The sequence below is a fragment of the Primulina eburnea genome, chromosome 1, assembly GCF_022965805.1.
Source record: "Primulina eburnea isolate SZY01 chromosome 1, ASM2296580v1, whole genome shotgun sequence".
NCBI lineage: Eukaryota > Viridiplantae > Streptophyta > Magnoliopsida > Lamiales > Gesneriaceae > Primulina > Primulina eburnea.
The window spans coordinates 61,437,097-61,450,521 of record NC_133101.1 but is presented as its reverse complement, the minus strand read 5'-3'; the positions used below and the strand labels follow the sequence as shown (position 1 = coordinate 61,450,521).

Below are 13,425 nucleotides of genomic sequence, written 5' to 3'. Positions count from 1 at the left end.
GCATGTCTGCCATATGCTGGGACTCAGACGACTTACCGACACCCGACGACCCACCCCGTCGCCCAGGAGCCATCTCTTCGGGATAAAAGGTGCTGGCCATGGACCCACACCCGTACATCCTCCCCTTATTCTTCCCCCCAACCACATTCTTGAACATGCTGTTTACCGACTGTGGGCTGGGGACTTCAGGCTCTGATACATCAAAGGGAGTGACCGACTGAGCCATGGAACGCTCCATCTCCTCCTGTGATGTTGATAAAAAATGAATCAAATCGAATTTCTTTAATGTAACGTTAACGGGTATAACTAAATTTAATAAACTTACGTGGATCAGACGGGATCGTGTGTCGACGAAAGTTCCATCTGCATGTCGATGTGTGTGAACGTACAACTCCCATGAAGTTGGATCTCTGCCATGACGAGCTCGCTAAAATAATTTCAATAATAGTAAAACATTAGCATTTATAAGTAATGAAATATGTATGTATATATATATATATATATATATATATATATATATATATATATGTATGGTAAAGTACAAATGAAAAAAATTAAATTGGAAGAAATACCAGATCCTGCCTGTGAGCGCTGTACGTTTTCGCACCTGCGATGTGCTTCGACGTCCCTGTACCTCTCCCTACAGGCTCGCTGTTCCTATTCGTCTTGTTTTTCGCGGCTCTGCTCTGCCAATCCTCTTGCTGTCATGCAGCATTCCAAGAAGCCCATCTCTCATGCGGGACCGACTGTGGATACTTGTTCTTGCTCCTCCAGCCATGAATGGTCCGTCGATATAGGCCGGCAATGTTATGGGTCTACAACTGCCGTACCTGAGCGTCAATGTTCTCCGCCCATCTATACCTCAACTGCAATATTTAATATTTAAGTAAATTAATAGTTTAATAAAAGTTGAAATATGTTATTGTAAAAATTGATTGATTTAATAAATACTTACGCAAAACTGATCCCAATACCACTGGCGCTGCTCAATTGTCACATATTTCCACGACGAGCCGGTTTCACATGTCTGCAGTTTGAACTGTTTTGATATGAATCTTGAGACACTGTTATTATCTGGGCAAAATCTATAACCAGAAAAAAATTGTTATTTTAATATTTTTCCTAAAAAACTTAAATAAGTAGAGCAAAATTTTTGCGATAAATTACTTCAAGTTTACAAAAAAATTTACTTACATCCCATCCTGGATGGTAAGCTCAAGCCTGTGATCAGGCGGTGGAGGAGGCGGATGTCCTGATATAGTAAATAAACTGCAAATACAAAAAATTCGTTGTTACAAATGTCTTAAAAACCCATTAACCACTTAATTAAGAACCCACTTTCCAACATACGATCCATCCAACTTCAGTTTGATGTTTTACTTTTTATGCCTACAAATTTTAAAATCCTTATTTACATAAATTAAATTAACAAAAAATATACAAGGAAAAAATAAACAAGTATCTATCATTCTAACATTAACTTATTGTTCTTACTGAAAAATTAAATGCATGAGTTATTAATAAAATAACGCTAAAATTTATAAATAACATGCATAAAATTCATAAAATAGCATTGTACGGTAAAACAGTCGCTAAACTAAACTACTACGCAAAACTAATGTATTTACTACGCTAAATTTCATAAATAACATAGTACGTACGCTAAAATTCAGCACTACACTAATAACACGTAAATATTAAATTTTGCAGTACAAAAAACAGTTTAGAAATCTAACGTGCGTGAGGATATGCAGCTGGAAGATCACACGAACGAGCAATTCTACGAAATGCAAAAGAAAAGATGTTAGTACACATAAATAAACCGACATTTCATGCGAATAAAAAGATAGAGTTTCGATACTACCGGATACCAAAGGCGAAAATTGCTGAATAAACTGCGGCCGAAGGTCGGTATATATAGAAAAATTAGCGACGGTTGTTAAAAACCGTCGCTATTAGACACGGTTTTTGATAAAACCGTCGCAAATAGCGACGGGAAATGTCAAACCGTCGCCGATCTAGATCGGCGACATTGTTTGTAAAACTGTCGCTATTAGCGACAGTTGTAGAAACACCGTCGCCGAACTAGATCGGCGACAGTTTTTTCAAAAATGTCGCTGTTTAAAATAGCGACGTTTGGATGAACATCGTCGTCTTATATTGCGACTGTTTATTTAAACCGACGCTACAAAAGCAATGGTTCGACAAAATCCGTAGCAATAACGGCGACGGTTTAAAAAATCCGTAGCAATAACGTTGCTATTTTTTATGATAACGACGGTTTAATTAAACCGCCGTTAAATATAGCTACAGTCTCTTTTTTTTCGTCGCTATTTTAGCGACCATTTATATTAAACCGTCGCTTCACAAAATAAGCGACAGTTACTCAAAACCGTCGTCATTTGTGGCGAGGTATATGGAATACTGTTGCTAAAAATGAAGACGGTTTACTTAAAACCGTCGTTAGTTTGACGACGGTTTTTATTAAACCATCGCCTAACCTAAATAGCGACGGTAATTTAAAAAACAGTCGCTACATAGCGACGGTTTACAAAAAAGCGTCGCTATATTTGCGACTGTTTTACTAAAACCGTCGTTAAGTTGAGCGTTTTTTTGTAGTGTCATCTCAAAATTAACTCAAGTCAAGTACGCTTAATTTTGGAGTTCTCATGTGATGAGCTACCGAAAGAAGATGCACATTCTTGATATGAGTATTACATATAAAATATTTTAAGATCTACTCAACTGCATGGTCTCATACTTGAACAGTTTCAAAATACATCTCCTTCCGGTGTAAGATCGTTTCATTCATATTTCTCCCGACGATCATCTCCCACCCTCTTTGGCCTTGGCCTCACATTATATTTTTAATAGACAATTTTCTAGGTGAGCGAGAGTTGTAAAATTAGTTTCGACTAGAAGACAGAGTGTTGTGATAAGATTTGAAATCGATAATTATATCACATGGATCATAACCAAATTGTTATACACAGGGGCGGAGGCACTAAGGGGGCTGGGTTGGGCTCCAGCCCCCCCTAATTTTTTTTAAAAATAAATATGTTTTATTTTAAAAAATTTGTTGATTAGCCCTAATCTGTATTTTTTTTTCTTCTTTAACTTCTCTATTCTTCTCTATCAAATCATCACAATTTTGATTACTTCAAATTGCCGTAACTTCATAATCGGTCGCCAGTTTTAAAAATCGATTGTAGATTCGGAAAGCCCACGGAATAAGCTTTTTTTTAATACCGAATTTTCGAAGTTTCTTTGTCGTTTTGAAATCAGCCGTCGCCCATTGGTCGCCGTTTTCACCGAAAATATGAGAAAATCTTAATGTTAGACTTTCTACCGCTCGTTCTTGTTGTTCTTCGTTAGATTTGAATTTTAAAGGTAATTTCAGATTTTAGTATTTCAAAATTTGGGTATTTTGGTTTTTTTTTTAATTCCGATAATTGATATATTTTAAAATTTTATTGTAGTTACTATTTTGAGCCGATTGATGATATTGATAATTTTTTAGAATTTATTTGCGTATTATTTCGAATTTTCAGATTTTATATTGAGTATTATCGATTTTTAGTGTTGATTATTTATTATTTGGATTTTTAGATGCTATAGAAAATATAAATACGAATTTATGGAATTTTGTAGGAATTTTGGAAAACTTTAGAATTATGTAAATGAGATTTTCGAATTTATATTCAGTAGTGTTTTAGCTCGATGTTTTTGAAGGTATTAAATATTAAATACTTTTGTTCTATGTTTTCATGAAGTGAATGTTTACATATTTTTTATTTTAATTTTTTTAGTTAATTATTTATTTTATTAAATACAGCATGGGACGGAGCCAGCCCCAGATAATTTTAAATCTTGGCTCCGCCGCTGGTTATACATAACATTCAATCGAACAATGTCACGAAGAGTAAATGTGCAAAAACGTTGGATCCATGAACAATCAGAATGAATTCAATCACATGTCTAGCTTGGTTGGAAATGCAATTGATAAGATGTAAGTATCTCGACTATGTTTATCGAGTAACACATTCAAGAGACACGGTTTCTTGCATAAATATTAACACATGTAAAAATAACTTTGTCAAAACATTTTGATTCAACAAAGACAGGGATGATGTTATTATATCTTGTTAACACATGCACAAGTGTCAACACACACACACACACACACACACAGGTGTAAAAACCCAAATCATGAATAAAAGAGATGTCTTGATAAAATCAAAATGAATCAAGGATCAAGACATATTGGGGCTAGCTAGCTACCCCATGCATGCATAGGAACTATATATGAACCCTACCTATTAAACACAACTGCAGCAACCGGACAATGGAATACAGTTGGAATGGGCATTGACAGCACATACACTTTCCCCATTCCATAATGTTGGACAGACTATTAAATGGTAATTTTGGGGTGTCCCTCCCCTCTCCCAGTCAAAGCTAGCTAGGCCTAACGTTACAATTAATAAATAATTATAAAGCTCTCTCCTTTTCTTGTACACACGCATGTGATTTTCAAGCAAAGGGAATCTAATCAATTACCCCTACTCCTACCTCTTCCCAATTTTCTCCAAACTTTTCAGTCCTATGCAAAGAGTTCTTTTTTAAAATATTTAAAATAATATAGAATATAATACACACAAAGATATCTGCTCAAATATATTTTATATTTAAAATAATATAAAATATAAATACGCAATAAAACAAATTATTGCGTCATATGGTTGATATAAACTTGTATCAGTAGGGAGATGCTTGAGTTCGAGATCAACGGATTGCCCGCATGCCTACCCCTTCCCACTTGCTATTTTTCTCTCCACTCAAGAGTCTCTCACCCACCCACGCAGCCACCCACCCTATCTTATCAGCAATCTCTTCCCTTTATATATAGTCCTCGCATCTTTAACTGGTTTATCTTTTTGTGGTAGCTAGGGTTTCGTCTTCTTGAATGACTTTGGGTATGCCAAGCTTCCATAGATGGTCACTGGTGTAGCTGTTTCCAAGTTTAAACTCGTCTTTTCAGGCACAAATTTGCATTTGCTTATGGGATCTGTCCTATGGGTCTTTCTCATGAATATCTTCACGGGCTAGATCTGGTTTATAATCCCAAAACATGTGGTTTTCTTGCATTCATGTATGGATGATTCTTCTACCTAGTTTTTGTTTTCTTTTCTTTCTTGGAGATTAAAGTTGAAGAGCGGAGCTCCTTGAAGTCCAATAGAGGATTTTTCCGGGAAGATTAAGCTGCTGACCTATGGATCCCTCAGCCCTATCCATTATCCGAGATGTTGACTTTGGATGGGTTTGTGGTTTGCATATGTCAGGAGCTTGAATCCACCCATTTTCGATCCTTCTTTGGATTGAAGGGAGCTCTACACTTCTAGCTTCCCCTCTACTCCTGAATCCGGTTTGATTCTCCAAGATCCGCTAGCTTTGAAATATATGGTGTCAGATAAATTTTGTTAATTGTTTCTTGTTCTTTAATCGATCATCTTTCTTGTTTGGTTACGTGATATTTTATATATATATACACCCACACACTCGTGGATCTCGCTTACTGAATCTTTTTCCTGATTCTGCATGCAGACGAAGGATGAAATGGCTAGCTGATGCAAGTAGAGTTAACCTGTGAATCTATCTCTAGATTTGCTTTACCATTTATGGTCTCTGAAAAAAGCAGCGTTCTGTTGAAGCTAATTTACTCGACCATTGGATTCTATTATTTTTCATATATATTTATTTATTTATGTTAATTGATTCAAATTTTATGAATATTAATTATTTATCAGTAAGGTTGGATCGGTTTTTTCGATAATCGATGCGATACTTTTTTATTACCCAAAGATTGATTGTTTTGCATTACATTAGACAATGTAGGTAACTCCGAAAGGATGAGTGGACCACATTCACCCGAACTAGCTAGGGTAACAAGCATTGGGATTTGGATCATCTACTTAGTGTTGTATATTTTGTACACGAGATCATCGTCTTGTGAACATCACATCATATAAAGTAAATTTAAAAAGTTGCAGACTTTAAAAAGTTGCAGATTAAATGAGATGATGATGTGATGATCTCGTATGAAAAATGCATAGTAATTGGTGCTGTGTTTTCAACACAATAGAGGATCCAAAATCAAAAGAATAAGTTATATGTTTATTTCATCATCATTATTATTTGTGTGGTGAAAAAACAGCCAATATACTTAATTATAGCGTGGGTAGGAGATCTATTTTGGTCTTATTTTGTACAAGATCATCCATCGATCATCCCGAAAACAAAAAATGAGAGATATATCAGTATTTTTTTTATTTACATTGATATATCATCTTATACAAAGGAGTATAACTCCCGATGTAATACTAATCTTAATTATAGAGTCATATTACATATATGACGAGATTTGTACAAAAAATCCCGACACAAATGTAATACAATTTTTTTATTGTTTAGTATAAATTCAATACAAAATATGATGAGATAATATCAAAATCTCATTTTATAATCGTTGTAAATGATATATTTGTTTTATTTTTAGTATTATTTTTAATTATATATGATATTTCAAAAAATATATATATGTTGGTAATTGAACAAGATATAATGCAAAGAATGATATATATATATATATATATATATATATATATATATATATATATTGATTTATCTGTAATGAACATGATTAGGATGATATTGTTTACACGTGCAATTAGAAAAACAATTTTAACATTAATTGCGATAATATTATATATCCAAGGACATAATTTGATAATTATTGTAGAGGGGACCATAATTGGAGGAAAATTTATGCCCGCTACTAGTTTTTGTTAGTTTGGTTGATTTGCAAGATTTGAATTTTCATCTTGTAAATTACATGTTACTATAATATGTGTGTTCGTAAAATATATAGAAAAAATTAATCTATCAGAGTGCAGTTTTCATCCAGTAATTTGAATTTTTTATTTTGACATTTTTTGTCTTAAACCATTAAATCGTATTAATTATTCAACACTAATGTTCTCATGTATTACTCATGTGACAAAATAAAGCTTATGTTACATGTATTGAAATATATTTATACAAAAATAAGAATAATTAAATTTTTTGTTCATATTTTAAAGTATTAGAGGTTCTTTTTCTTTTTTTTATTAATACGAATTTTTATGTATGCAATATAAATGTTATTATTGTTGCATAAACAAATCAAAATTATTTGATGAAAACTAAATGTTGACATGATATGATTAAAATCCAAAACATAATTTACATGATTAAAAAATAAATTATCCTCAACTGTCATTTTTCTGGAAATATTGTTGTTTTACAATTATATTTATAGTTGACATTATTTCATGGAAGGAATTAAAATGGATCGAATTTAGACAATATTTGAATAATTATATATATATATATATATATAGAGGAAACTAAAATATTTGATTACATAATTACTCTTCTTACTATACTAAAACTTCCTCAAGTCATTCCATATTTTACAAATCTAAACAAAACTTCTCTTTTAAATCGAACAACTCTTTTAAATTGAAAATAATTTGGTGTTAAGTGTTTAGTATTATTTGATCAAATTTAAAATAATAATAATAATAATACAGACAACACGTGTATATCTTTTACTAATATATATATTATGTGTGCCTTGTTATGCTTTTATAAATTTAAAAGCTAAAAAAAAAACAAATTCATGAATCATCAAGAATACATTTTATCTCTCTTATTTGTTTCGATTTTAGTATTTTATAGTTTTTTGTCAGCGTTGCGATTTAAATTTTTTTGAACTGAAAATGTTACTCTTAATTTTAATAATCAGAAGAAAAAAAACAACAGTATAACTAATCGTGTAAATAAACCGAGCTTGTTTGTGAGCTTTTCGAATCGGTTCGAAAAATATTTGATTCATATTCGAGCCGAACTTGAACATGTTCGAACTTTTTTTCGAGTCGAACTCGAACCAAAATTATTTTATTCGATAGTTTGTGATGTGCTCGAGCTTTAGTGGTTTATTATAATATAATTATGTATTAAATAATAAATTTCGAGCCTTGTGAGTAATTTTTTTGGACCAATAATTTAACTAGTTCGGGAACATGCATGTTTGAATCTTTCGAGACAAATTCGAATTCAAGCTTTAATTCGAACTGAAATCGAGCCAAATGTTTAAAATTTTCGTATTTCGAATCATGCTCGAACTCGAACAGAACTAATTCGAATCTTCAAATTTTCGTCATATTTGACTCAATGCGGTTCGTTTAGACCTCTGGTATAACTTATGAAATAATACTAAAATATTAAAATTAAATGTTTTGCTACTATAAAAGATATACGAGTAGGTCTCTTGTGAGACGATCTCACAAATATTTATCTGTGAGAATGGTCAACTCTACCAATATTCACAATAAAAAGTAATATTTTTAGTATAAATAGTAATATTTTTTCATGGATGACCTGAATAAGATATCTGTATCATAAAATACGGTCCGTGAGATCGTTTCACACATTTTTGTCAAGATATACAAGGCACTTTGGAGAAATAAAACCATGTGACATTTCATGTGACAGTAATGATTGATTGTTATATGTTGGGCTTTTATTGGTGTAACAATTTTTAAAATATATTGAATTGGAAAAAAATTAAAATTTTATATACGTAACTATTAATGTAATAATAAAGAATGCTATCTGAATTATTATAGGATAATTCTTCACCACTTTTGAGATCTACGAAGAGTTTTTAAATAATTTTTTATAAGGATTTGATTTGATTCCTGATTATGCTTTTCTCGCGAACTTTGCATATAAAAATTCCTCAACTATATTTTCGTCCTATATATAATATCCATATTATATTTCGTTTTTATTCAATACAAAATCATAAAAACTTATTTTAGTAAATCTTTATTTTATCTATAACTTCAATATCCTAATAAAAATAAATATTTATATTTATCTATATTTTTAAAATTTTAAATGATCTTATAATATAAAAAATTATCATTTTAAAAATTTTAATTTTAATATAATCTCTATATTTGGTGACGTACACAATAATATAAGAGTAGGTCTCTTGTGAGACGGTCTCACGAATCTTTATCTGTGAGACGGGTCAATTCTACCGATATCCACAATAAAAATTAATACTCTTAGCATAAAAAATAATATTTTTTAATGGATGATCCAAATAAGATATCTTTATCACAAAATACTACTCGTTAAACCGTCTCACATAAGTTTTTGACTTATATAATTATGTATTGTACGTTCGAAAGTCGAAACTCGCCCAGGCATGTTTGCTTAGGCTGCGTTTGGTTGGAAAGATAGGATAACCTAATGATTAGTATGTAAATGATAAAGAAAATGATTGTGATAGAATTGTAATATATGATGTAAAATAATATGATGTTTGGTAAGATTTTTAAGTGTAGGATAATTTGAATTTTTTGATAAAAAGACGAAATTGCCCTTCCCCTTCGCGACGGCGACAGTGGCGGCCGGCGGAAATGGTCGACCGGAAAAGGTCAGCAGGTGAGACGGCCGGAAACGGCTGCCGGAAACTTACCGACGGATTCTCAGAAACCGTCGCTAATAGCGACGGTTGTTGAGAAAACAATCCGTCGCTACTAGCGACGGTTTATGAGAAACCGTCGCCGATCTTGTTTTGAATTATTTTAATTTCTAAAAATTAGACATTTGACGACGTTTTTTAAACACACTGTCGCTAATTGCGCCGTTTTACAAACAAACCGTCGCTAATAGCGACAGTGTTTTGACAAACCTTTCTACACAAACCGTCGCTAATAGCGACGGTTTTTGACAAACCGTCGCTAACCGCTGTCGGCGCCGGTTGTCGGCATTTCGTCGCTGGTCGGCCGGTGCTCGCCGCGGTCGGCGATCCTTCTGTGGTTGGCCGGCGGCGGTCGGTGGCGGGAAATGGTGGTGAGTTTGAATTTAGGAGAAGGGTAAAATCGGAAAAATAGGAGGTATTAAGAGTGGGATAAATAATCCTAAGGGGTGAGGAGTTATTATTTTAACCTACCTAATATAACCTAATCATACCTAGGAAGGATAAGATAGGTTTATTTAAAATTGAACCAAACACTTGATTGGGCCGGATAAATTAGTCTATCAGTCCTAATCCCTCGAACCAAACGCAACGTTAAAAGAAATGTGATCCCGTTGGACCATTTTTCTATTACCATTGGGCCGATTTTGTGTCCAACTCGAGTTCAAGTTCCAAACCCCTGAAACCCAATGTGACCAAAAACCCTAATTTTCCCGACTGATATATACAAACGCACAGATTCACCACAGTATCCTCGTCCCCGCCTCCTGCAACGCTCTCTCGCATTTTTGCTCAGCAACCAGCGCGGCGACGAGTATGGCGCAAGAACAGCTGATCCTCCGTGGCACGATGCGAGCCCACACCGACTGGGTCACGGCCATCGCCACGCCAGTGGATAACAACGACATGATCGTCTCCTCTTCCCGTGACAAGTCCCTCATTATCTGGTCCCTTACCAAGGAGGACAAGACATACGGTGTGGCACGCCGCCGCCTCACGGGACACGGTCACTTCGTCGAGGACGTTGTTCTCTCGTCCGATGGCCAGTTTGCCCTCTCTGGGTCCTGGGATGGAGAGCTCCGTCTGTGGGACTTGCAGACTGGGAACACTGCTCGCCGCTTTGTGGGTCATACTAAAGACGTCTTGTCTGTTGCTTTCTCCATCGATAACCGCCAAATCGTCTCAGCTTCCAGGGATAAGACGATTAAGCTTTGGAATACGCTCGGGGAATGCAAGTATACGATTCAAGATCAGGATTCCCACTCGGATTGGGTTTCTTGTGTGAGGTATGGTTACAAGTGGTGTGTATGTTGTTGATTATAACTGGTAAATTTATTTTATGCAGTTGCTGTGGGATCATGTGGAATATTTATGTGTTTTCAAAGGGTCGGTTTTGGTTAAATTTGCGTTCTTGGAGCGATTTTGATACATTTCCATTTCTTTGCCATGGGAATCGTGAATTTAAATTCCAGAAGTATGATTGAAATTCTTTGTTTTTTGTTAACTTTAAATCTTAACGATTACAAACAGTATTCTAATTCCCGTAGCCTTTATCTTGTTGTGTTCAAGATTTTCTCCGAATGCCCTCCAGCCCATGATTGTTTCAGGATCTTGGGATAAAAATGTGAAGATTTGGAGCTTATCTAATTGTAAGCTGAGGTCAACACTTAGTGGCCATAGTGGATACGTAAACACTGTAGCAGTGTCTCCTGATGGGAGTTTGTGCGCGAGTGGTGGGAAAGATGGGGTGATTTTGCTCTGGGATTTGGCGGAAGGGAAGCGTTTGTATTCATTGGAGGCTGGATCGGTTATTCATGCTCTGTGCTTCAGCCCGAATAGGTACTGGTTATGTGCTGCAACAGAGAGTAGCATAAAGATTTGGGATTTGGAGAGCAAGAGTGTTGTTGTGGATCTTAAGGTTGATTTAAAGCAGGAGAGTGAAATGACTGCTGAGGGGACTGATCAAACCTCTGCTTGTAAAAACAAGGTACACATTAACTCTCTGCATAGTAGTTTCATTGTTGCACTTTGTGCCATTTTTGTTTGTATTTCTTTAGTATTTTAGTGTTTTTTTGTCTTCTGTGTTGCTCTTTGTGCCATTTTGTATTTGTAATTCTTGACTTAGGTTCACTTGCTTAGTGATTCGACTATTTCTTTTATTAGTGATTAATGATGCCATTACTTTTCACTATCTAATTATTATGGATTTGTGAAATCAAACCCTGTGGAAACTAATATAGGCTGAGAAGAGCTTAAGGAAGACAATACTTGAACTTTTGTTGACCATCGGTACCTAGTTTATAGTTTTTGCATGATTAGTTCCATTAAAAGTCCTTAATTCCATGTCAAGTCGATCATTGCCTTATCGGTCATCACCTGGTCGTGAATTTTGTATAGGAACTTGTCAATGGAGACTGTGCTGTGTGTGAGGTCTAGCATGTTGAATTTTTGTGGTTTTACATTTTCCTACTTTGTTGGAGGTTAAAAATCCTTAATTCCATGTCAAGTTGCATTATAGGTCGTCATCTGGTTGTGGATTTTGTGTAGGAACCTGTCACTGGGGACTATGCTTTGTGTGGTATTGCGTGTTGAATTTTTGTGGGCTTACATCTTCTGACTTTGTTAGAGGTTTGCGAATCAGTGTCTTTAGCCGTCCTCGTAGGGTTTGAGAAGGTGGATTGATTAAGTGGATCATAATTATAATAACTTAGACTAAAGGCTATCTTGGTACTGCAAAAACGAAACTGGGATTATCGTCTTGCTTTTTGCAACAGTTTTTTACTGGAACATTTCTTTTCACGCGTCCTTTGTAAAACATGCCATAAGAACGCAGAAAAGCAAAAATAAATATTTGAGAAACAGATGGATGGGATGTGTTAATGATGTCTGATATTGTCCATGGTCTGATGTAGATCAATTTCTGCACTTGCCTCAATTGGAGTGTCGATGGAAGCACACTTTTCAGCGGTTACACGGATGGGGTCATTCGAGTTTGGGGTATTGGACGTTACTGATAGAGAGAGGACGAACTGAATTTAGATATTTTGTATCCCTGGAAGGGATTTAATGAAATCTTTGTTGCCATGGTGTTTGATGTCTACTGTTAAATTTGAGTTTTTTATTGGTAGATAGTATATTTGCTCATTGTTGGCATCATGTTTTTACTTACTGTGTAATCAAGACTTCCGAATTTTTGCAACTTTTACCTTCCAAGAGTGGTGATGTGGGTTAAAAATTCATTCGATCAAGTCTTCATCCATACTTTTAGTGTTTTTTTAGTTGTAATATACATATTTTTTGCATATAATTAGATACCATTTTCGTGCATGCACTGTATATCCCCAAATTATTATTTAATGAAAAAGTATTATACTTGTTATTTGAAAATCTCATGGTTTTTCTAAATCGAATTCAAAAGCTTATTTCAAATTTACATTTCAAGGATATGGTGTGGTGTCTATATTTAATACCGTATTGTCGAGAACATTATTTAATGTTTTGATATCTGGTATTTCAGAGGTTTATAATATTGATGATTAAGAAGTTTGTCAAACATTCCTTATATATGAGACAATCAATGGATGCATCCAAAGAAGGGTGAAGTAAGTTTATGATCATCCATGGCTTGAACAAAAGTTGAAGATCTTCCCCGAATTTTATACTTATTCTCAAACTTAAATTGGCTTCCTGAAACAACTCGATCGATCCCTTCTTTATCTACTAAATCATACTAAACACTTGAAATTCGCCTTAACAATTATGACCAAATTTACACTAAAAATTATTGTCACAGAACTTTTTAAAACCACAATCGAGTGTCAAATCTAAAC

General features: G+C 34.3%; 1 protein-coding gene and 2 long non-coding RNA genes across 3 annotated transcripts; 2 read left to right on the top strand and 1 right to left on the bottom strand.

Annotated features, from left to right (window-relative positions):
- Positions 1-86: 86 nt before the first annotated feature.
- On the bottom strand, positions 87-701 carry LOC140813588 (uncharacterized). The gene is made up of 3 exons (XR_012113984.1): positions 573-701; positions 326-427; positions 87-244 (listed from the first exon to the last, which is right to left on the bottom strand). It is a non-coding gene; the product is annotated as an uncharacterized lncRNA (long non-coding RNA).
- A 3,958-nt stretch (positions 702-4,659) lies between these two features.
- LOC140813584 (uncharacterized) lies at positions 4,660-5,773 on the top strand. The gene is made up of 2 exons (XR_012113982.1): positions 4,660-5,152; positions 5,605-5,773. It is a non-coding gene; the product is annotated as an uncharacterized lncRNA (long non-coding RNA).
- Positions 5,774-10,324: 4,551 nt separating this feature from the next.
- LOC140837536 (small ribosomal subunit protein RACK1-like) lies at positions 10,325-12,843 on the top strand. The gene is made up of 3 exons (XM_073203725.1): positions 10,325-10,881; positions 11,165-11,582; positions 12,508-12,843. The coding sequence occupies exons 1-3, from the start codon at positions 10,412-10,414 to the stop codon at positions 12,607-12,609; spliced, it is 990 nt and encodes a 329-aa protein (XP_073059826.1). The 5' UTR covers positions 10,325-10,411; the 3' UTR covers positions 12,610-12,843.
- Positions 12,844-13,425: the final 582 nt, after the last annotated feature.